Source organism: Myotis myotis, unplaced genomic scaffold, assembly GCF_014108235.1.
Source record: "Myotis myotis isolate mMyoMyo1 unplaced genomic scaffold, mMyoMyo1.p scaffold_m19_p_21, whole genome shotgun sequence".
Taxonomy (NCBI): Eukaryota; Metazoa; Chordata; class Mammalia; order Chiroptera; family Vespertilionidae; genus Myotis; species Myotis myotis.
In genome coordinates this window covers 10,618,882-10,644,623 of record NW_023416326.1, presented here as the reverse complement: position 1 = coordinate 10,644,623, position 25,742 = coordinate 10,618,882, and the positions used below count along the sequence as shown (strand labels likewise).

General features: G+C 42.8%; 1 protein-coding gene across 4 annotated transcripts in view; it reads left to right on the top strand.

Moving 5' to 3' along the window:
* Positions 1-25,742, top strand: part of BRINP3 (BMP/retinoic acid inducible neural specific 3) — a 161,580-nt gene that overhangs the window by 98,754 nt on the left and 37,084 nt on the right. For all 4 annotated transcript variants that reach the window (XM_036355209.1, XM_036355210.1, XM_036355211.1 and 1 more), the window contains 2 exons: positions 5,189-5,294; positions 7,555-7,791. In XM_036355209.1, coding sequence (XP_036211102.1) covers positions 5,189-5,294; positions 7,555-7,791 — 343 coding nt within the window. The remainder of the gene's footprint in view (positions 1-5,188; positions 5,295-7,554; positions 7,792-25,742) is intronic.

Below are 25,742 nucleotides of genomic sequence, written 5' to 3'. Positions count from 1 at the left end.
CCCCCTTTTTTAAAAAAATTATTGTTGAAAGTATTGCCTATGCCCCCTTTATTCTCCCATTGACCCCTTATAGCCCGCCCAGGCCTCCCCTCACCCCTCCGGCCTCCACCACTCCACTGTCTGCATCCATGGGTTATGCTTATACACATACAAGGTCTCCGATTGATCTGTTCCCACCCTCCCGTGCCTTCCCTCTGAGACTCCACAGTCTGTTCCATGCTTCGATGCTTCCTTTTCTTATTTCTTTTTTACTTTTTAAATATATTTTCCTTGATTTCAGAGAGGAAGGGAGAGGGAGAAAGAGACAGAAACCTCAATGATGAGACTCATCGACTGGCTGCCTCCTGCACGCCCCACCCTGGGGATCAAGCCCATAACTCTGGCATGTGCCCTGACCGGAATTCGAACTGTGTGACCCCCTGGTTCATAGGCCGATGCTCAACCACTGAGCAACGCTGGCAGGGCAAAACACTGTTAGTTTTATCATGATTTACATGAGCTCTAAAAATATTTTGGACTTGGACCTAGAAGCATTTTTTTTGCCATTGCATTTTAAAGTCTGTGGTCCGCTTAAGCAGATTCAGTAAGTAAACGGCAATGCGATTGCAATTCATAGAATAAACAGTAAAGAAAATAAAAGCACTCTCCATGTTTTGCTTCTCCTGTTTGCTTTCATTTCTAAGGTAAATGTAGGAAACGCTGCCCCACGTAGCATTAATTTTTTATGTGAAGCAACAGAAAAGAACCTGTGGTTCCTGAGTTCCCAAAAATGTCATGCGTCCGGTCCAGGCAGTGGCCGCAGCCAGGGAAGCGCCCTCTGAAGTTGTCACCAGGATGCAGACAGCCAGCCATGGCCCAGACGCGCTTGAAAGCTGGACTGCGGTTTGCGGTGCCCTGTGGCAGTGAAGTTTTCCTATTGTCATTGTTAACATGAAATGCATCAGAAAACTCTTAGCCAACTCCAGCGTAGTAACAAGATCCTAAAGGTTTTGCATAATGAAGTCTACGGTTACCGTTTATGGACCATCATCAGTTACAGACTTCACAAACGAAGCTCTTAGAAAAATGAGGGTTTTTTAATGCATACATACATATATACATATATATATATACATATATATATATATATACATATATATATATATATATATATATATATATATATATGTATATATTTGGGGTTCTTTGCCACAGAGTATCCTGCAATTGCCGTGATTTGAAGCTATGCTACTTATAACAGAAATCAAAATAGCAATCTGTAGGAGTGAGCTTATAGATTTGGCCTCTCCAACACCAGTCAACAGCCATGCATTTAAATGCCATGGCAACCACGATTTAGGCACAAAGGAGTCCTGATGTTATTTAGCAACCTTGGTGTGACAAAATCGTGTCCAGTTTACCTTATTCCATATCACACTGAATAGATGCTTTAATCATCTAAAAAAAACCTCTCTCTTCTAGGCCCAAATGTACTTTCATGTCTTAATGGGTGTTCAAAGAGCATACAGAGTCTGTCTCAATAGAGTTACCTGGGGCTGTTGGTGGGTGGGGGGCATGTGTATTGTTTTGATGGAGGATAATTTATGGGGCATGGAAAAAAATAGGTCGATCATTGTCACCAGGCCTGGACTCATGGTGGCAAGTACAAGTGCAAATTGCACCAAAGCAATTGCTCTCCAGGAACGCGCGGTCTGTTTTGTCCCTGAATCAAATGTGACTGTCTTTTGTGCCACTCTCCTCCAACCTTAATAGCTTATTTCACATACTCTATTTTTAAAAAATACATTTTTATTGATTGCAGAGAGGCAGGGAGAGGGACAGAGAGATAGAAAACATCAGTGATGAGAGAGGATCACGGATCGGCTGCCTCCTGCACGCCCCCTCCTGGGGATCGAGCCTGCTGACCAGGGCATGTGCCATGACCTCCTGGTTCAGAGGTCAAAGCTCAACCACTGAGCCACACCAGCCGGGCTTCACATACTGTATCAGCCATGTTTCTCCTTTCTTCTAGTTTACATTTCACAGTTATATGGTTTCTCTTGTGCACGTTTCATGGATATACGTAACTTAATATTGTTTATAATCGTCCTCTTTATCCTCCTGTTTCTAGGATCACCGTTCCTCCTGACGTAGAACCTCTAGAGTGTTTTAAAAATGCAATCCTAGGATAAATGATTCTAATAGTCAAATTATGGGGAGTGGAGCTAGAGAAAATAGTTTTCAGCAGAAAGTCATTTGCATAGATAAATAATTCAACAATTCTTCTTTCCATTGAGTTACTATTTGATTTGTTTTTGTACTTTTGATGTGAAAATATGAGTCATCTTGGCATTGGTTATTTATCATGAACTATTTTAAACTTCCATTAAATGGTTGGAGCAGGTTCAAGAAACATTGACAATGTCAACTATATTTTAAATCACGATGTTAATTGTGTGTAATGCACCAAGTACAATGCTTATTATTTTGTGGCGATGCATGGAAATTTAGCATTGATATGCTCTTGTACTTTTTCACTTGAGGACGTAGAGTTTTATAGGTGCATTTGCACTTCGCTCACAAATAAGACAATTTTAAAAATTAAAGTCTTTGTTACTGAAGTCTTTGTTCATATCAATATGAACCGTTTTATTTTTAAATGCCTCTTTTATTAACAATGTGTTTGCAAATTGATTTCTAAATTCAATTTTAAATCCCAGGAATGTTGCAGGATATAGAACTAGGAATACATTAAAATTGCAGTTTGACATTAAGTGCTTAGTAAAATGATGAAATAAGAATGACTGACAGAAAAAAATAAATGCTAAGAATATCTTCAAACTTAATATTCCCATTTGAAGAAACAGATTATATAGTTATATAATTTCTAATCATTCAATGTAATTTATAATCATATATATAATTATATATAAACTAGAGGCCTGATGCATGAAATTCAAGCAAGAGTAGGCCTTCCTTTCCCCAGCTGCCAGTACCAGCTTCCCTCTGGCACCCAGGACCTGGGCTTCCCTTGCAGCCCCAACTTTTCCAGAAGGTCATCCAGAAGGACATCTGGAAGGACGTCTGGTCTAATTAGCATATTACGCTTTTATTATTATAGATTGATAACATGTGATATAGTTATCATATATATTAAATTATAACATATCTAAAATTTATGTAGTTATATATAAATTTTTTTAGTATCATGTGAGATAATAATCATATATAATGAATTTAACATGCATATTATATCATATATACGATTTGTATAGTTGTGTATAAGTTACATATATATTGTAGCATCAACATTTTCTAAAGCTTTTATTAGTTTGATAGCTTTAAGCATATGCAATTGTAAAAGATCCTACACATATAGGAACAGAAACAAGCATACTGCCTTAGGATCTAACAGAAACTAATCAACACATATTTTACTTTTTTAGAAGTCTAGTGTAGAGTAATAAAAGAATGGGTGGGAATTTCTACTTGAAAGCACTAATAAATTAATCCTCAGAATAAAAGCCAGTTCATTTGGTCTTTGAAGTATAGGCACAAGCACATTTATAGCAATATTTATTGTTCATGACAATGACCCAAGATAGAACCCCATTCTAAGAGACTTGCACAACAATCTAGACCAGGGGTGATCAAACTTTTTGACTAGAGGGCCACAATGGGTTCTTAAACTGGACCGGAGGGCCGGAACAAAAGCATGGATGGAGTGTTTGTGTGAACTAATATAAATTCAAAGTAAACATCATGACATAAAAGGGTCCGGTCTTTTTTTTTTTTTTTTTTTTTTTTTTTAGTTTTATTCATTTCAAATGGGCCGGATCCGGCCCGCGGGCCGTAGTTTGCCCACGGCTGATCTAGACCAATTAAATTGTGCTTTACTGTAACTTTATTGTGAGACAGGGAGAGAGAGTTAGAGACAGGATGAATGGGGATGCATTAGATTGACCAAGGCAAGTCAAGTTTCTAACACTTATGTGTGGAGGTTAGAAAGCCAGGCTGCTTTCTGAATGGGTATTTGATTCATGAGTCTGAGGTTCAGGTACCAGCTCCAGCTCTCATTTCCTTACATGATACCCAGTGGGCTGGCCAACCTCCCTGGGCTCCAGGGACTCATTTGCATATGAATGGTGAGGCCAGATGAGTTTTAGAAATTTACATAGGCTGGCCCTGCTGCATTTTCTTAGAGGTTCCCCCCCCCAAAAAAAAAAAAAAAGTTTAATAAATAAATGTCAGTATTGTTTTATAATAAAGTTTTCTAACTAAAAATAAAATATTTACTCATCGATTTAGTTCACCGTTCTTGAATTCCTACCGTGTGCCAGGTGCCATGTGTAATTCTGAATAGGGAGTTTACAGTTAAATAAGTAAAGTTAATGCAAAGAGAGGATTGCAAAGTCCTTTAATCATTGCCATTATGAAACATAAAGGAGACTTTGTGGTAAGATAAGTGAGTAAGGTATTCAAATACCACAAATGCTGTGAGTCCTCAAGTGAAAAATGCAAGAGCATATCAATGCTAAACTTCCTTGCATCTCCACACAATAATAAGCATAGTACTTGGTGCATTATACACAATTAATATCATGATTTAAAATATAGTTGACATTGTCAATGTTTCGTGAACCTGCTCCAACCATTTAAGGGAAGTTTAAAATAGTTCATGATTGTCGTGCGGGTAACTGGGTAAGTGGAAACCACACAGAAGAGTTTAGACTTTGTTGTCACCATAAAAGAGGGAATATTTGTAGATTTTTAAGCAGAGCAATAAAATACTTAAGTTAATTTTTAGACAGTAGCCTGGTAGATAGTTCTGATTCATTGAGGAAAAATGAACCAACAAAAAACAATTCTTATATGAGTCAAAACTCGCTCTCTACATAAAGGAGCATGCCCTTGTCATAGCTCGGGTAAAATTGATGATCTTCTGTGAGTGATGCTTTTGACCAAAGAGGGCATCCACAGGAGATGTATGCCTGGCCCAAGGGAAGAACGTAGAATGACAAAGAGAGTCACCTGTCTGCTTTGTGTCTGGAGGTGCGGATGGTTGCTGTGGATCAGATCCTGCACCATTCCGTGATGTTTCCTGTCCCATGTATGCTGTCCCTGCGTGACAACTCCATTGAACCCAGAGAGCATGGTCAAGCCTGACTTGCATAATAAAGTTGGTGTGTGTGTGTTTTTTTTTGGGCAGGTAACAGAAACACGGACGGGTCCCCTGGGCTGCAGTAACTATGACAACCTAGATTCTGTCAGCTCTGTTCTGGTCCAAAGTCCTGAGAATAAGATTCAGTTGCAAGGTATGTAAGCAACACTCATTCTCCATGGGCCTCGATGGCAGCTCTCCCGCTGTGATGACTTTCTTCTTGGTGTTATCAGCCCCGTGTGCCGTGCTGGGCTTTTAAAATTCTCACAAAAGGCCAACTTCCCAAATTTTGAACCCATACGAGCATTCCAGACAAGATGACGGAAATGTCAAAATTCGCCGTACTTCTTAAATTATCTGTAGCGACTGAAAATTTTTCATGATAGCATTTTACTTCCTTAGGGTTCTCACTGGCTCAACAAGTAGCAGTTTTTTCATAGGTGTGCCTGAGCTTTGCATTTTAAAAAATATATATATTTTTATTGATTTCAGAGAGGAAGGGAGAGGGAGAGAGATAGAAACATCAATGATGAGAGAGAATCATTGATCGACTGCCTCCTGCACGCCCCCTACTGGGGATCGAGCTGTCAACCCAGGCATGTGCCTTGACTGGGAATCAAACCGTGACCTCCTGGTTCATAGCTCAACGCTCAACCTCTGAGCCATGCTGACCAGGCAGCTTTGTATTTTTTCTTATAGATTCTGGTAAAAGTTGTAAACATACTTATTCATGGTGTAACATGAACTGTTAACATTTTAAAAATAAATATATATGGCTGTTATGGCTGCATTTGTCTTCTGACAAATAGAAATGTACTTGAGAATACATACATTTTGATATTTATATTTTCCACTATAAAGATAGATTATGTGATAATGCTAGTAACTTAGCATCTTTTTCTAATAACATAATAGAGGGTTTTAAAAAATAACAACTTTTAACAAGCCTATATTGTTTCTGAAATGCTCGTGTTGTATGCATATTGCTCATTCATTCAGGCTGCGAAAGGTTATGAATAAACATGCACTAGTTTGAATAAGTTCAGGAAAGTCTTGGTGTTGGCACATTGTCTAAATCCTGCCGACTGATCAAAGGAGTAATTCTGAGTTGCTCTTTTCTGGTCTGCCTTCTTCAATTGCGTAAGCACGAACTGTATTTACATATTCAATTTTACATCAACATGCATTTTTCTCTCAATGCTAATTCTTTGTTTTTATTAAATGCACCTCATAGATAATAATTAAAGGTCAAACATTGACTTTTTTAAATAAAGGAAATGTAAGTGTGAAAATCCAGTTTTATAGTAAATAACAACTATGTGTTGGTCAAATTTTCCCTTACTGTTATGTTTATTTTAATCTACTGACTAGTTTGAATGTTTAGCCTTCTTATTAAATTTTCCTGTTTAGCAATAAATGCTGAAATTGAGACAACATTCTTTAAAAATATATTTATTAATTTCAGAGAGAAAGGGAGAGGGAGAGAGAGGTTGAAACATCAGTGATGAGAGAGAATCATCGATAGGCTGCCTCCTGCATGCTCCCCCACTGGGGCTTGCCCTAGCCAGTGTTGCTCAGTGGATAGAGCAACAGTCCTGGGACAGAAGGGTCCCAAAGTTCGATTCCGGTCAAGGACAGGCTGGATCCCTGGCCCTGGTTGGGTGCCAGCGAGAGGCAACCAATCGATGCGTCTCTCTCATATTGATGCTTCTCTCTCTCTCTGTCCCTCTTCCTCCTTTCCACTGTCTCTAAAAATCAGTGGACAATATCCTCAGGGGAGAATTAACAAAGAGAAACAACAACAAAAGAGAATACTGAAAACTCTTAGAAATCAAGTGGTGCAGAATAAACACCTGCCTCTTTTTTAAGGGCAGACAGTCTGTACCTACAATGTAGGTGATTCTACAAGAGGGAAATCACCAAACATTCTGTTCAAATGAGTCAGAGAGCCAATCAAGTAAGTTCAAAAAACAAAATCAGGTAGTCTGAGGGGTTGAGCACGTCTATATTTACTGGGCTTCTTGCACAGTGCATGGAGTCAGCATATGGTGCAAAGAGTTATAAATATTTGCAATTTTGTGGAGTTAGATAATTTTCCAGGGTTCGTGTTCAACATGCATCAATCCATTTCTCGATACACTGAGTCTTTGACCTTTTTGGCTATCTATATATATAAAAGTCTAATATGCAAAGTGTCCCCTCGGGAGTGCAACCACTCGCTATGACGTGTGCTGACCACAAGGGGGAAGCGTGGAATGAAGGAAGGCCCCAGCCAGCAGCCGGAAGGCCCCGATCAGCCCTTACTGCTAGCCAGGCCTAGGGACCCTACGTGCATGGGGCCTCTAGTTGTAAATATGTATTAAGCTTTTTTTTCTTTATCAAAGCAAACTTGTTTGCTGTGTTTGCTCTTTAAGGCCTGCAGGCTCTCCTCCCCGACTATCTTCAGGAGCGTTTTGTGCAGGCAGCTCTGAGCTACATCGCCTGCAACTCCGAGGGAGAATTCATCTGCAAGGACAATGACTGCTGGTGTCAGTGTGGCCCCAGATTCCCAGAATGCAACTGCCCCTCCATGGACATCCAAGCCATGGAAGAGAATCTGCTTCGGATAACCGAGACCTGGAAAGCCTACAACAGCGACTTTGAGGAGTCAGGTAAGACCTGGGTTTTAACGCCACACTGTGACTTGGCCCAAGGAATTGCTTGTGTTGAAAAGACCATTCTTGGGAGGGATTTTACTTAGTTTTTCATTCTTCTTTCAAATGGACATGGGATTGCTTTTATTGATGGTTATTCACTGTTTCACCAAAAACACACATGGCGCTTTGTGTATTTCTGCGTGCTTTCGGCATTGGAACCTAGCCTGCCTTTGAGCTCACATGTCAGTCCTTCTGTTGCTTTCGTCAATACAAGAATGGATTGTGTGACATCTCTGATACCTCGCTGGGTTTTTCCAGTGGTCCCTGAGCTTCCTGACATCTCCCCTGGTTCTGTGAATTCGCTGGGCACATGATCTTCATTCCCCGGTGACCACAGACAACAGTTTGACCAGCCGTTTCCACACAAGGAGGACTGCCCTCATGCCAGCCTCTTATAGAGTGTCCTGGACACACCCACCATCCACCACATCAAAGTCATGGCTTTCCTCAGCACAGTCTTCCCCCTCCATTTCCAGCCCCATTGCTGTCTTAGTCAAGACCAGCTTGGCGGTACTGTAATAGCAAACTCCCCTAGCATCTCAGATATAAACCCTGTTCATTTCTTGCTCAGACCACAAGTCCACACGGGTGAACGGGAGTCTTTGCACTGCCCTGTTCTCACCTCAAGTCCGGCTGAAGAAATGTCCTATCTGGGATGATTTGGGAATGGAGGCAGTAGAAAGAGAGCAGTAAACCATTGCGGCTCTTATGTGACTTGCCAGGAATTGATTACGATCACTTTTTATGGCCAAGTCTAATTTCAAAGGAGACAGAGAGATGCCATTTTGCCATGTGCCTGGAAGAGAAGATGATGCAGAATGTTGGTGGACAGCCAATGTGTCTGTCAGCCAGGGTTGGTATTTCAGAAAGCGGCAACTAAAAACATATTCTTTGTCATCTCACCAGGTAATCTTAGGTGGGACTATATGGTTTACTCTTGGTATCTGGAGTTCATAGTCCGGGAAGGGAGATGTATCCTATTTTGTTATGTGAACTTTGACACATTCAATCCACTGTAGCCATCGTTTTGTCAAAACTAAGTATATGGGCATCAGATAAACAAACTTGGTCAGTAGCAAGCCATGTGATCATTAGTAAGTCATTTAACCTCTTAAAACTTCTGCTATCTCATTTGTTATTTGGTTACCTTATTTAGCTTAGAGGAACTAGGTATAAAACTATCATTCAAAATTAACTATCGCATATAATATTGCATCCTCATGGGTGAAGATCTGTGGCCATCATATGCTTATATTTATAGCATAACTGTTTTATGGGGATTGGTAATTAGAATATAGGAGTAAGGGAAAGAATAGAAGCTTTTCATAATATCAAGTCTCTAATGATGATTCTTAAAATATTTATGTAAGTTTTCATTTACTGTGACAATCTGCTCATTGGCTCTACTGTAACTTACAGGTATCCCCAGCAGGAGACAATGTTCAGCTTTCATACTAATATATCAAAACCAATTTGGTTTTCACTGCTGTCTGCTCCCATTGGTCAGTGTGTCCGCTCTGATTCATCAGTGCCTGGCTGTATCCTGTTTAATATGTTATGAATATCACCTTTGCCATCACCAAATTTTAACCTGTACTTCAGTTAATTTCCTAACATCATCTGAAAGAAGATGGTAGAGTGTCAAGCAGGTGTCTTATGCAAGGATTCCTGATTTAGCTCCCAAGGGCTTTCTGCCAGATGCCATCTACCTGCTCCTCTTTGCCTGATGTATTTCCATTCCTAGATCAGGTCCTACATCTCAACTGCCTGTACAGGGTTCCATGCTTTTTTGAGGGCAGAGAACAACGTATTTATTTATTTATTTATTTATTTATTTATTTATTTATTTTACTGATTTCAGAGAGGAAGGGAGCAGGAGAGAGAGATAGAAACATCAGTGATGAGAGAGAACCACTGATCAGCTGCCTCCTGCATGCCCCACATGGGATGATGCCCACAACCCAGGCATGTGCCTTGACTGGGAAGCAAACCACAGCCTCCTAGTTCATAGGTTGACGCTCAACCACTGAGCCACACCGGCCAGGCCAGCATATTTCATTTTATTATTACACTAGAGGCCCGGGACATGAAAATTCGTGCACTGGAGGGGGAGGGGAGTGTCCCTCAACCCAGCCTTCCCCCTCTCACTGTCTGGGAGCCCTCAGGGCTGTCCTACTGATGGCTTAGGCCTGCAGGAGGTGACTGGGTGATCAGGGAAAGGCGCCACCCCCATCACCCTGCAGCTGCTGCTGCCTCTGGCCTCCCTCTGCGAGAGGCAACCGGCCAATCAGGGGAAGGTGCTGCCCCCATCACCCCACTGCTGCTGTCACTGCTGGCTGCTGTGGCTGCCAGCCCTTGGCCCTCACTTCTTAACACTGGCCCTGCTCCCCGCCCACTGGTGGGTGGGGGACGATCTGGGGCCAGGCCAGCTCGGGGAGGGGCTGTGGGAGGTTGAGGCATAGCAGTTTGCACCCCATCCAGCCTCTGCAGAGGCATGGCGCCAGGCCCAGGCCCATGCAGTCCCCTCTCCCACTGCCTCTGCAGAAGAAACCATGGCACTGGCTGGACCGGCCCGTGCAGAGGCCTCTCTTGTGCCGCCGCTGGCCATTGGCCCTCGCAGCGGCTGTGGCTTTATCTGGAAGGATGTCCGGAAGGACATCTGGAAGACATCAGGTCTGTCTGGTCTAATCAGCATATTACCCTTTTATTAGTATAGAGGAAGACTGGTAAACTGTGCTCTATTTAGTAGACACATTGTACATCACAATATATGTTGATTGATTGATGAGTGGGATCGAATATATGCACAGCCAGGTGCTGCCCCGGCTTTGATTGAATCTGCCTCATTCCCTGCCTCTTGGAATGTCACCGCAGCTGAACTTGGTCTTTTCAACAGGCATTTTCAAAGGAGCAGTGCCAAGCACCAAAAACACTTTACCTGTTATATTGTTTTGTTTAGTCTTTACCTCGGGGTTGTGAGGGATTTTGGGGGGTCTTTTTTTCTATCACTCAGATCTGAAGAGCATGAACAATAAGGCGATTGATTACAGAAAGTGCTTTTTCAATTGCTTTGAATTTATTTATTGAGAAAAGTTCTCTCTCTAGAGATGTTTGTTTTAATGCTATCAGAGGCCGTTGTTACTAGAACCCATAATTTGGTCAACTATCAAGGTTAAGTGGAAACCAATCATTCATCATTGATTCAGTATCACCAAACTAACATAAACGGGGACTTTATTCAGTGTTTTATTTCTTCCTGTGTTTTAATGTCAGGTTTGTTTTCTAAGTAGACATAGACGATGGGGAAGGAAGATTAATAACTCATACTGTATATTCAGAGAATTTTTACATGTGTGCATACATGACACACAGGCACAGACAACACTGTGCTGACACCTACAGCTTGCACAGAGCATCCGCCAAGTGGCTACAGGGCCTGTCACGGAGGGTCTCCTTTAATGTTTGTTATCTTGCTACTATGACTTAGCAGCTAGCTGTGAGGAAGAAATGGTCCTTTTGCTGGTAACAGTCAGCACCTCATTTAAGGAGTTGACAAAGTGTGAGAGGAAAGATCCTGAAGTTAATTGGCAGCTAAACAAATGTGTGGCGTTATGTCAGATCGTCAGGTAGCTGTGTTGTGTGAACTCCCAGCAAGTATCATCCCGGGCAGGTTGGCCAAATGTGTCGCCCTGGCTATGCAAGATAACACACACAGAGAGAGAGGAGTAAGACAAATGTCCCCAGGCTCCGCGGGAGCTCAAAGACGCGTCTCAACTCGTAAAACTAACCGGGGGCTGGCTCTCGCGTCCGGTTTGTCAGGCCCCCTGCCTGGTGGGGAATCCTCTGCCCTGCACAGTGTAGAGTTGATGATTTCAGTCCTGTTTCCAGGGGTGGGGCGCTCTCTGAATCACCAAGCCCCAGAGCATGAGCTGGAGCCCTGTCATTAGAAGATGACTCTTGCCCTAGAGCAGTGAGGGCGAACCTTTGGAGCTCGGCGTGTCAGCATTTTGAAAAACCCTAACTTAACTCTGGTGCCGTGTCACATATAGAAATTTTTTGATATTTGCAACCATAATAAAACAAAGACATATTTTTGATATTTATTTTATACATTTAAATGCCATTTAACAAAGAAAAATCAACCAAAAAAATGAGTTCGCATGTCACCTCTGACATGCATGTCATAGGTTCGCCATCACTGCCCTAGAGGGTTTGGCTCAATGGATAGAGCGTTGGTCTGCGGATTTAAGGGTCCCAGGTTCGATTCCGATCAAGGGCAGTACCTTGGTTGCAGGTTCCCCGGACCTGGTCGGGGCACATGCAGGAGGCAACCAGTCAATGTGTCTCTCTCACATCGATGTTTCTCTCTGTCTCTCCCTCTCCCTTCCACTCTCTCTAAAAATCAATGGGAAAATATCCTTGGGTGAGGATTAACCAAGAGAAAGAGAGAGAGAGAGAGAGAGAGAGAGAGAGAGAGAGAGAGATGACTCTTGTTTATTTTGAAATTGTATTTATTCCTCACTTTTCTGCAAAAGTAGCATAATGGTGCCGTGTGCTAAAATATTTGTGGCTCTAACCTTTGTCCAACATGCTTTCTTCTCCATACGCATGCAGTGTCCACTCCCTCCTCCAGGGGGCAGCCTCCAGGTGTTTGCATAATTCTCCCACCTCCCCTGTGTGTGTTAATGAATCTCATATTCCCACTCTCTTAGGTGACCCTTATTTCTAACCCATTGGCCTACCTTGTAACCCTCTTGGAATAATGTCGGTTTGTTGGTGGAATTCACAACTAAACAGAACACAGTGTTATGAATGTGGATTCTTTAATGTTACATAAAACAATTATCTTTATTCTATATATTACACAGACTAAGAAATCCATTAACTTTTTGGCAACTATGTCATATTGTTCAGGCACATTGAGTTGTGATAAAAATTTTTTAAATAGCCCAGCTGGTGTGGCTCAGTGGTTGAGGGTCGACCCATAAAACAGAAGGTACTGGTTCAGTTCTTGGTCAGGGCATGTGCCCGGATTGCTGGATCGATCCCCAGTGGGGAGTGTGCAGGAGGCAGTAGATCAATGATTCTTTCTCATCATTATGTTTCTCTTCCTCTCCCTGCCTCTCTGAAATAAAATAAAAATAATAAAATAAAATAAAATAAAAATAAAGGGAATACTCAAATATTCCCACAGCAGAACAATAAAACTTGATTAAAAAATGTTTTTTATAGATTTTTTCACATAGTCTGCTAGTAAGTCAGATCCCCTCTCTTTTTATTCTCTCTCTCTCTCTCTCTCTCACACACACACACACACACACACACACACACACACACACATTTTTCTCTCAAGTAAATGCTGACCTTCACTTTGTTTTCACATTTCTGCCATTGCTGCACTCTCTGAGCTTTTTTGGAATCTGATTCCACCATGGACTAAAAATAAAGTCTTTTTTGGTTTCTTATTACTCATCGGCTTTTGGTTGTTTGTTGATGTGTTGATTTTAGCAGAAGAGGGCCGATAGTAGAACCCAGTCCGAAAGCACACTACGGTTTCCCCGGAATCAGAGAAAAATTCCATACGGATTCTAGCAATTCGCTTGGTCCACTTCATTCTTCTTCTGCCCAAAATAAGATCCCATTTTATTTCTAATTAATACCAAACTGAAATGATATCTGTATGCCCAACCATTTTAACATTTTATTTTTTTTTCCAAAAGGGGTTATTACCATATAATATAATTAACAATTCTATTTAAATGCCCTCAAGCCCAGTATGAATGATAAATGCCACTTTGCAATAAATTCTGCTACCTCTGATCAGATATTCTTATTTCTGTGCAAAATGTCGACTGGTGTTTCAGTTTGAAATTTATTTCAAAATGTGCCATGAGCGGCCACAGATAAAACACCAACATGCCCCGAGTTTCTCTCCTTGATCATTTTTTTCTGTCCTGATATCTTCCTTTCTGTTAAAAAGTATACTCACACTTGGAAATTCTCGGATGAAATACAGGGTATTTACCATCAAGAAGGTCTCCGAGGACAAGTACATCTGCTCAATCTTTAAAACAATGCTTGAACTTCTCGGCGTTTTTTAAAATTCCGAGTCAGCTTTGATGATAACATTCTAGGACGTGACAATCCTTCCCTGGAGGGTGGAGAGCCGTAGAGGGATCTAGTTAGTTGAAGTTGTAAGAAACTGATTTTTTTTTTGTCTTAAAGGTAAATACATTTGTCGTGTGTGTCTTTTAAAAAATGTTCTTTGCTCTCTTTTCATCCTAACTCTATCCCATGTTGCTTGAAAGAATCCAAGACAGATTTACAATGAAGCAGAATGTTCTTGAATACATATGTTTTCTTTAATGAATTACCCTGCATTGAAAAGTATTATATCCATGCCCAGCTGTGGGGGCTCAGTGGTTGAGCATCGACCTATGAACCAGGAGGTCACAGTTCAATTCCTGGTTAGGGCACATGCCTGTCTTGCAGGCTCCATCCCTGTAGGGGGCGCACAGGAGGCAGCCAATTGATGCAGTTTGATGTATAGCCCAGGAGAAGGCTGACCCTGTATGCCTCAGCTAGTGACATACCAGAGTAATGACAGCAAGTGATACCAGAGGACAGGGCGCTGTTGGTCGGCCAGTGGCATCACAGTGGCCTTTTGTTGTGGTTGTTAATCTGTCTCATGTTGATTTGTTTATTTTTGAATTTATTGGGGTGACATTGGTTAGTAGAGTATATAGGTTTCAGGTGTATAGTTCTAGAAAACATCATCTGCAAATATTGTACTGTGTGTTCACCACCCCAAGTCAAGTCTCCTTCTACCACCACGTATCCCCTCTTTACCTTCTTCTATTCCCACCACCCCCCCTTTTCTCTCTGGGAACCACTATATTGTTCTCTGTGTCTATGACAGTGGTTCTCAACCTTCTGACCCTTTAAATACAGTTCCTCATGTTGTGACCCAACCATAAAATTGTTTTCGTTGCTACTTCATAACTGTCATGTTGCTACTGTGATGAATCGTCCTGTAAATATCTGATATGCAGGATGGTCTGAGGCGACCCCTGTGAAAGGGTCGTTCGACCGCCAAAGGGGCCGCGACCCACAGGTTGAGAACCGCTGGGCCCTAAAGGAACAGAATCTACTCCCCAGAGAAGCATGGCTGCAGGTGGAAGGCAGAGCTGGGGTCATGCCTCAGTGGTGGATGGCCATTTCTTCTTTACGGGGTTGGAGTCTGTAACTGTTAACCACCTGGGTCAGAGGGCGGCAAAGAGGGGTCACGGGGAAGGAGAAGAGCCCCCGGGACCTAGAGCAGAAGCTCACCTCGACCACCAACAACCGTCCCTTGGCATGAAATGCTTGGGGCTGAGAACATATGACAGATCCAGAGTCATGGGTTATGTGCACTGAACACCAGCTTCAGAATAACTGCATGGAAAGAGCAAAGCCATGTTTTGAAGAACTTTAGTTATGAAAAGAGGGGGAACCTTAAAGCGGCAGATTGAGGACAGATTCTGGTAAATATTCCTTGATTGGAAAAGTCGCAAGGCCTATTGTCACACCAAAGGGAATGCAATGATGAAGAGGAGACTTAATTAAGCAGGAGAGGGGGCGCTATGAAGCATGCCATGAGGGCTATGGCCATGGATGAAGGCGGGAATTGGAGTGTGTGTCTATCTTTCTATGGGGCAGGAGAAAGACATTCTTCACACGTGTGGTACATTGGCTAATTTGAAGTAAAAAAAAACAAACTCAATTTTTCTTTTTTTTCTTTCTCTCTATTTTTTTGCTGTAAAAAGCTTTATTGTTTCGTTAGGTCCAATGCATGGGAGAGGGCTTCTCGGGTAAAAACAAGACGCCAGGGGGTGCAGAGGGGCACCCCAAAGGCCTCTGGGCTCCACAGGCTCCTGGTTGCGGAGGTGAGGCAGGTGTGGCCCATCTTCCTGGTGAGTCTCACCTGCAGGAGGTCATGGGGATGCGGGTCTGCACGGGGAGAACAGGGCCAGTAGCTACAAAAGGGCCTGGCTCCGGCTCTTCTCCAAGGCCCAGGCGGCTTCCATGGCCCTGAGTTTGGCCCGCTCACCTTGGGAGGCGTCCGCACGTCCTGGAAGAGAATGCGGCCACCGCGCTGGTGTAGCATCTTCAAGATGCTCAGGCCCTCAGCTTCTTCTCCGCCACCTCGCAGTAGACGTGGCCCCGCCCTTGAGAGCCACATCCTCTCGGTGGAAACAGAAGCCCAGAGAGAGGTGGGTGTGGGGCCCGCGGAGGCAGGTGGCCAGGCGGGTGACGGGGCCTCCATCTCGGTGGTGGAGTAATTCTGATGAATTTGGGAGCGCGTGGTTGTTCGGCATAAGGGGTTAAGGCAGAAAGGAAACCCGTGTGTCGGCTGGTCTGGGAGGTGGCTGTGAAGGTGGCCACTGGATGAGGCGCAGGAGAGTGGCCCGAGGCTGGGAGCAGGGCCGTCCCTGGTCTGTCTGGTCCAAACACTGTCGGAGTAGGAGACAGACCCGGGACGCCCAGGGCCCGGGCCACTGTCAATGTTTCAATCTTTTTTCTGGAAGAGAAGAAAAATCAGAGTAATTAACAAGGGACACATAAAACGTTCAGCATACAATTTAAATATTCAGTAGGAATGTGAAGCTTCGGGGTGAGATGGAGTATATGATGGAGGTGGCGGAAGGGGACCAGGTGGGGTCTGACCAAACCTGGGTTCGGCAACCTCCTACTGTGCCTGGAGGGAGGGGGTGGGGTGGGAAGGCAGGGCCTGCTCCCAGGAGAGAGAGCGCACTGGGTCCTCCCTCCTAAGGGTTTAGGACTTTAATGTGGAGATTTTAGGGGGGCCCCAGGGGAAGGTCTCAATAGAACATTCAGCAGCTTTCCAAGTGTGTCCTTTCAGGGTTGTGGTCTCCACTGATTGGTTGGGGGGCACCAGGGCAGGGGTCATTACTCCATGCACCTGGTTCTGATGTCAGCTGTGGCTGGTTTTCTTGCTTCTCTGGGCCTGGAGCTGAAATACAACTGAGGCCTAGATGTTATATCTCTTGGGAGGAAAGGTCTGGGGGGCCAAACTGCCTGACCAGCATATACTGGGAGAGGAGAGGTCAGCCCGGGGGCGAGGCCCCACCCTACAATTGATCTTCCGTTGCTAGGCACCTGAGAGTGTCCACCTGGTGACCTTCTGTCCCTGGCCTATCGTCCTGGCTCTGCTAACAGTGGTTCTCAACCTTCTGGCCCTTTCAATACAGTTCCTCATGTGGTGACCCAACCATAACATTATTTTCGTTGCCACTTCATCACTGTCATGTTGCTACTGTTATGAATCGTCATGTAAATATCTGATATGCAGGATGGTCTTAGGCGACCCCCGTGAAAGGGTCGTTCGACCGCCCAAGGGGTCGCGACCCACAGGTTGAGAACCGCTGGCTCTACGACGTCATGTAGAAAAATATTTGTCAACTATCAAATACGGTGCAAAAGTTGATTTTACTTATTGATTTTGGATATCATGTCTGGGCGTCATGGACCCGACCTGTGAGATAAGTGAGCCTCAAATAGGCTGCGTCTTAGCCTCAGCTGCTCTACATCAGAGAGCTGGATTAGTGATTGCTCATCGGACGGCGTCGCTGTATCTGTTGTTGCCTGTGTTGATTTTAGAGAACTCGCACATACATCATGAAAACGTTTGTTTTGCTTTTAAGTTGCATATGGAAAGGGAGCCTGGAAAGGGAACAGAAGTCATTTGCATGCCGAGGGGTTCCAAGGAACCTTGTACACACAGTTCCACGCGTTGTTTTTACCCCGAGAAGCGACTAGAGAGCTATTTTGAATTATTTATGTTAAGCATCTGTTCCCTGCACATCATATCTTCCAGAACAGACAGATCCCATGCCCTTCCGACTTGAGCTACCACTACTTTTAGACGAGCAGCTGTTTTCTTATCAAAAATCCATACTGAAGCCATTTATCCTAAACTGGTGAATTCCATTAGTATTTCCAGGGCTCTAGCTGGATGAATCTGCTTAAATAGCATTCTCCTTAAAAACAGGTGCCTAAGTGGCTTATCCCAATTCTATCATTTAACAATAGTACTTAGGAAAAAAAACACACTCTAGATTTTCTGCTAAAACAAAATAATAGGACTGCTTTCATTTACAACTACTTTTTGTTAAGAAAACAGCACGCAGTTGTCAACATATGGTACTTGCATGACCTTGCCTTGCTCAGAGAGTGGTCTCGATCTAAACTGTTTTAAGTGGAATTAACATTTTTTACAATAGCTTAATCATAATTTCAAAAGGACACATATAAATAAAAATGATTTTTGATCACTCTCTTAATAGCATGGGGCCACTGTAACAGATTACCACAAACGTGGTGCCTTAACACAACCAGAAAGGTAGAAAATCAAGGTGTCGACAGGACCTTCCTCTCTCTGGATGCTCTAGGGCAGTGGTCGGCAAACTGCGGCTCAAGAGCCACATGCGGCTCTTTGGTCCCTTGAGTGAGGCTCTTCCTAAGCCTTAGGAGTACCCTAATTAAGTTAATAACAATGTACCTACCTATATAGTTTAAGTTTAAAAAATTTGGCTCTCAAAAGAAATTTCAGTAGTTGTACTGTTGATATTTGGCTCTGTGGACTCATGAGTTTGCCGACCACTGGCCTAGGGGAGAGAAAAATGGTTGCTGCCAGTCTCTCTTGACTTCTGACCCCATCACTCCGAACTCTGCCTTGGAGGTCACCTTCCTCCTCCTCTTCCCTATGTCATCTCCCTCCACCTCTCCACTATAAGATCATGGGGATGGCCCGGCCGGCGTGGCTCTGTGACTGAGTGTTGACTTATGAACCAGGAAGTCAAGGTTTGATTTCCTGTCAGGGCACATGCCCAGGTTGGGGGCTCGATCCCCACCAGGGGGGTGTGCAGGAGGCAAGCAATCAATGATAGCTCCCATCATTGATGTTTCTATCTCTATCACTTCCTTTCTGAAATAAAAAATATGTATCTTTTAAAAGTTGCAATTTAAAAAAAAAATCACTGGTATAGCCTTCAGAGCCTGTTTCAAGAAGCCAGATTAATCACCCCATGTTGTCAAAGAAAAACTTGCTACAGATAAATTAGAAGGGCAAGGAAAGTCGTACTTACGACTATTAACATGGAAGAGAGAGATGGGTCTCAATTCAGCTTCAAGAAAAGGTGGTAGAAATTTTAAGCGCTGGATGCAGTGGTCGGCAAACTCATTAGTCAACACAGCAATGATTGAAATTTCTTTTGAGAGCCAAATATTTTAAACTTAAACTATATAGGTAGGTACATTGTTATTAACTTAATTAGGGTACTCCTAAGGCTTAGGAAGAGCCACACTCAAGGGGCCAAAGAGCCGCATGTGGCTCGCGAGCCGCAGTTTGCTGACCAAGGAGCTGCTGGAGGAAAACAATAGCAGAGGATGCCCTAGCCGGCTTGGCGCTCAGTGGATAGAGCGTCAGCCTGCGGACTGAAGGGTCCCAGGTTCGATTCCCGCCGAGGGCACATGCCTGGGTTGCAGGCTCGCTCCCCAGTAGGGGGTGTGCAGGAGGCAGCCAATCAGTGATTCTCTCTCATCATTGATGTTTCTATCTCTCTCCTCCCTTCCTCTCTGAAATCAATAAAGAAATATATTTAAAAAAAATAGCAGAGGACAAGTCGGGGGGTGGGGGCTCAGCCAGTGTTACCAGGTCATCTGTGTTTGCTAATTGGTGATTAGTTGGGCTCTTATCTTCCCACAGAGGGTGAGAGATGGGCTCTCTCTCTTTCGGATGGTTATATTTCACAGGGATGGCTCCCAGGTCCTTGAGAAAGACATTCCGGGGTTGTAAACCTGTCTAGATGCTGGGATAAGATTTACATCTCAAAGGGGCAGAGGAAGAATTTACAATTGCAAGTTTCCTCAAGTAAATGCTCTCAGTAAAGAGAAGTCAGGGACTGCCTTAGTCCGTTGGGACTGCGATGGCAAAAATGTCCTCGGTAGTGTGGCTTACAAACAACCAAAGTTCATTTCCCATCAAGGTGGCCCGTGAGAAGTCCAAGTTCAGGCCCCAGCAGATCCAGAGTCTGGTGAAGAGCCACTTCCTCAGTCTTAGATATTTGTTACATAAGCAACCCCATCACCTTGGGGGTTAGGATTTCAACATATGAATTTGGGGGCAATGCATTCAGACCATATCAGGGACCTATATTCCAAAAGAAACCTGTCTTAAGGTTTAGTTTTGCTGAAGGGACTATGAAGGCCATCTTGGTCAAGGTCAAGACTTAACTTGATCATATCTGCGAAGATGTACTTTTCAATTAAGATCACATTTACAGGTGCCAGGGAAGAGCATGTGGATATTTTTGGAAAGGCACTCGGGACAGAGCTTGTAAAGGAGAACCACTCATGGTGTCTGAACTTTTGGCCCAGTCTCAACATTTTCAGAATCCTCCCTCGTGGAAAGATGTGGACTTTGTTATAGTGCATTAAAGTCACAACAAATGTTTTTGGCTTGGATCTGGGGAAAGAGTAGGTGTTCAACAAATGTATTTGAAAATTTTTACTCTCAAATGTTTTTATTAAATGGTATTTCTTTCGCTGGTAGACCAGACATTTATGTCATCAGACATCTCCAATCAATTCCATTTTCACATACTAGAGGCCCAGTGCATAAATTCGTGCACGGGTGGGGTCCCTCAGCCTGGCTGGTGATCAGGGCTGATTGGGGCTGGCCAGCTGGGGGTAGGGGGGGTGGGTAGGGAACATGGGAGGTTGACTGTGGGAGTGCACTGACCACCAAGGGGCAGCTCCTGCATTGAGCATCTTCCCCCTAGTGGTCAGTGCATGTCATAGGGATTGGTCGACTGGTCATTTGGTCAACTGGTCGTAATGGTTGCTTAGGCTTATAGAGATGATTGGTACAGCTACATTTTTAGGTCCAGATCTTGAAACTTAACTATTGTCATCTAATAGACGGCATGATAGAAATTCAAGACAGTAAGAAAAATGTAGCAGTTATGTGTTCATTATTTCCTTTTTAAAAAAAATATTTTTATTGATATCAGAAGAAGGGAGAGTGAGAAAGAGAATCATCAATGATGAGAGAGAATCATGGAGTGGCTGCCTCCTGCGTGCCCCCTACTAGGGATTGAACCTGAAACCTGGGCATGTGCCCTGACCAGGAATCAAAACGTGACCTCCTCTTTCATAAGTCAGCGCTCCACACCAGCAGGGCTGCTGCATTCCTTATTTCTATCTGTAGTTGTATCCTCCTAGAATTAGGGGAAAGATTGCTATACCAGTTCAGTCAACTTTCTACCAATACAAAACTGACAGATGAGATAATGATAGCTCAGAGATTCAGTCTTTTTTCTTTAAGTGTGGGTTTGTGATAGTGAAGAAAAACATCAAAGGGCTTAGCAGCATTGTTCTCTAGTCCTCTTGCTAAAACTCTAGAGTTCAGCTCAAAACTCGGACATGATATATAAAGCAAGCAGGATGGGAGCCAGGCTGGGGACCACAAAACGCAAGGAGCAACTTAACCATGAGTCCAATATTTTTGTTGTTTTTTTCTTTTCATTTCATTGCCTTTTATATCACCAACTGCTAGGTGTGCTGCTTCAGGTTAACGTTAATAAAACCGACCATTGCAAACCCATTATTCCCCTTTACGGAACAGGAAACTGGGTCACAGGTACGGCGAGGACCCTCCCCAAGGTGCCTGCATGGTCTGGCTCCAGAGTATCTTCGTTGAGCTACCACCTGCCATGGAGAAAGCAGACATTTGCTTTAACATGATCACTGGCTGATATTAGATGAGACATCTTTCTCACTGCAGATCCGTTTTCCTAGAAAGATGACTCACTTTATATGCAAGGCAGACATTACCCTGTTTTCATTGAGCGGCTCCATGGGAACGTTTAATTAGATTGACAAAAACTCGGGATCCTTTTTGGTCCTTTAAAATAGGGAAGTAGATCATTAATAAGGGCCGCTTGTTGTCTCGGACAGACACTGGGTTGAGGGGTGTAGACAGGAAGGCATGTCAAGACGGGGGTTGCCATAGCCATGCAGAAACCTGGGAATATCGCATTTAAGATTACAAACAGTCTCCATGAGTTCTCAATATAATTATGTTTTCTTTATGATTTTGCAAGGGTGTTAATTGCCTGGCTAGTCATTAACTTCCCCAGGTGACTGTCAGGAAATGTAATCAATAGGAAGAGTTGGGGGGTTGTGGGGGGGGGACCAAGCTGTCGCGGCTTCTACGCCCAAGATCCCCTTCTCACCCCTGGCAAGGCGTCGCTGTTTTAATAAAATGAGCAGGTGTGAGTGCAAGGGTTACTCGGAAAGCCACCAGCGAAATCAGTTCATCGCCAGGCTCCGAAAGGAACGCATAGCCAATCAGAACTTTGCAAGATAATTGCCTCATTTCCAGACTTAAATACATTACGGGCCTCCTGCTAGTGTTGCACCTGGCAGATCTACTTATTAAAGTTATGAAGGGGAAGAGTTTGCTGAGACATTTTCAATATTATGCTGACATTGGAATAAAAGGAAGGAGAAAGGTAGGTGTTATGTAATTCCGTCGATGCCTGCTCAGGTCAGGATATATCATTATTCCCGCAGAGCCGATAACCAAATTTCATCCATGGAAATATTTCGGATGATTCTGTACGAAGTAAAATCCGCTGAAGTTAAATGCGTTTCCTCCCTTATAGGTCTTCAAGTTCCCTGGACTTTTTTATTACTCAGATATTGGCTTATCATTAAGGCTCTCCAACTTAATATTTCTTTTCCACCCAGTCTGTTTTCTTTCAGCTTCATCGTGGCTTTCTATGCGTGTATAGATACTGTGTGAGTAATGGGTATGGGCTGGGAGAAAATGAAATTCAATCCCTATCACGGTGCTAGCAAAACAATTATAGGTGTTCCGAGGCGTGATTAATCTTCATCAGCAAGCAAGGAAGATGCGGAATCAGGGGTCCAACTTTGGGCAGCCATATTTTAACCTAATTCCCTAGACATGTTCTCCACTCTTTCCTAGATGCCATAAATAATAATAAAACGTGGATGTCTGATTGACAAAAATGTGTGCTTGCAAAGTGTGATGTTATAACTGCTTCTATGAAAGGCTATTCCACTAAGTAATTGCCTTTAGAATCCAGAGGGTTATAACACTAACCATTGCAACAGCAACCACTGGTGTTGAGAAAGGTAGTAAACACCTATTGCATGCGGGAAAAGTTACAAATCTCAATTTAATACAAATGGGGAGACATAACGTGTGCTAACGTACTATGTGCAATGTACAAGCAGCCCTACATGATATCCCATGGTTCCCTGTGATCTAGGAATTGCAGGTGCATAGTGCCATATGCAAAACCTTAGGGGAGTGTGTGTTACAGAATTTATACTATTTCAGGGTTTAGAATGATAATGTGATACAAATACGGCATATTACATGGCATGCCAATTTATTGGTATTTTGGGAAAGGTTTGTTTCCAAAAGAATTTGGGCTTGGTTGACAAATGAATGATAAATCCTTGCTTGCTTCTTGGAGTTTCTTGCGTTTTAGTATTGTAAATATGGGTGGTGGGACCTATTACCAAGACTTATTATTATTCCTGACTTTCAATTGTTTGTTAGGTAATTTTAAAAAAATTTCATTAGAAATATGTATCAACAAGTTACAGATTGGGCTTTTTTAAACAGTTTGACATCGAGTCACAAAATAATAAGATACTCAGATTATGTTGGATCTGGATTTGTAGTCACCGCATAACCTTGTCTCTGCTGACTGCCACAGAGGTTGCATCTTGGGAGAGGTACATTGCCATGACAGAGACGATATTGGTTGGCCGAGTGGCCAGCTGGTGTGTAGTTGGGAAGGGTGCCAACAAAGCTATCTTTGGTGATGCTGGCATTGCAATTACTTGCAAGGGAGACACTTGCCATGAAATTGCAAAGCAAAGCCTTAGCGAGATGGGTTGATTGTCGATGGATGTGTTTGGCTGCATGGTAAAGAAACGGATAAGCTCTCTTTGGAGAATGAAAGGGACAAAGTGGCCTGACTGGTGTGGCTCAGTGGTTGAGCCTCAACCTTTGAACCAGAAGGTCACAGTTCAATTCCCAGCCTAGGAAGGAAGCTCCAACCCTGTGGGAGGCATATAGCAGGCAGCCCATCAATGATTCTCTCCCATCATTGATGTTTCTATCTCTTTCCCTCTCCCTTCCTCTCTGAAATCAATAAAAATATATATATTTTTTAAATGTGGGTGAGCAATAGATTGTTGTTGTTTTAAGCATCTAGGATTTTTGGAATGATCTGTTATAGCAGCAAAATGTAGCCTCTCTGTACAGTTACAAGGCATATAAGAGATAGATTAGGTTAGATAGATGATAGATAGATAGATGGATGGATGACAGACATTGATGGTAAATAAATACATAGATTTTTGTTCATGTTTTCAGTGTCCTATAAAAGTAATCTTTATGCTTCCTAACGTATTGTAGAATTTAAGAAAATTATAGTTTGTAATATATGAAAAATTGTTCCTAAATCTCTCTTAACTATATTGACTACATTTATACCGAGAAGCAATATTTCTGGCTAAAGTCTAATGTTTCCATGGGTTCCCATAAAATAAACATCCCTTGAAATTGAGTCTAGTTTTTTTTTTATTTTTGCTTGTTTGTTTTAGGATGAGTTAAGTAATGTATTGTGAACAACTGAAGTCCATTGGAACATAAAAATAAGTATATTTTCATTTTCGGTCCTTGTGTCCTGCCCCGGCCTATGACCGATGGCGAGATATTTTTAAGGAATACATCTCTGGTAAATCACCATCGTAATGCTTGCACAATGGTGTGGCACCCTTTATTGACCATTTATTTGGGAGCCTGAAATATTGGTTCCATTGTAGATCAATCCCTCTGATAACAATTTCACCGGCTTTGCAATTTGCTATTTCAATTTAATATCGCCAGTGGTGTTAGCCCTGCTATTACTTTTATTGCTTAGATTAGTATTGAAAATATTGTGGTGAGAGAGAAGTAATATTGCCGTGATTTTATTATGAGGCCACTTTTCTTCTCCACAACGCCAGGACGCTACCCGAGCTCCGGCCTCTCCGCCGTGGAGCCTCATTTATATCTTTTACGACTGGCTCTTGGGTTCTCCTCTAAGAATAGTAATGGCGCCTCTCAGGACTGCGGCCCTAGCAGCTCACCACTGGAGCAAATCAAATACACATGATGCTCCCATTTTCAAACTCGGCAGCCCATTTTAGGGGGGAGAAAATCCAATGATAACTGTGTCCATGTTGTTTCTGTGCCCCATGAAATTCCAAGATAATCTATGATGAAAAGGGGGAACATTATGGAAAGTTAATTCAGCTTAAACTAACATGGTTTTTATCTTTATTGCTTATTGTTCCCTATTTTATTTATTTTTTAATGGCAGTTGACATTCAGTGTGATATTAGTTTCAGGTACACAGCATGGCAATTAGATGTTTATGTAATTTATGAAAATGGCTGTTTTAAGTACGCATTAAACTTTTCATAGGAAATCACTAACCTTCTTTGACCTTCATTTTCATTGTTTGTTAAAAAGGAATAAAAACTCTAAAAATTGACAATTGGCCTTAAAAAGGGGTCGGGGGGCAGGGGGTAGTTTCAGGCATGCTTTTCTCTCTGGAGAGAGAGAATATATCCAGGAAATGTTACTTGCTATGTGGGGATGAAGTAAAGTCTGTTCTTACCACCATGACCATGGCTTAGCTTGTCTGACACTCGATACAGTCTCAAATGAACTTGATCTCATAGGCAGGTGCTACTAATGTGTTCAGCAGTTTTTCTCTAGATATCTCTTACAAGGCTTCATACCTGGGGAA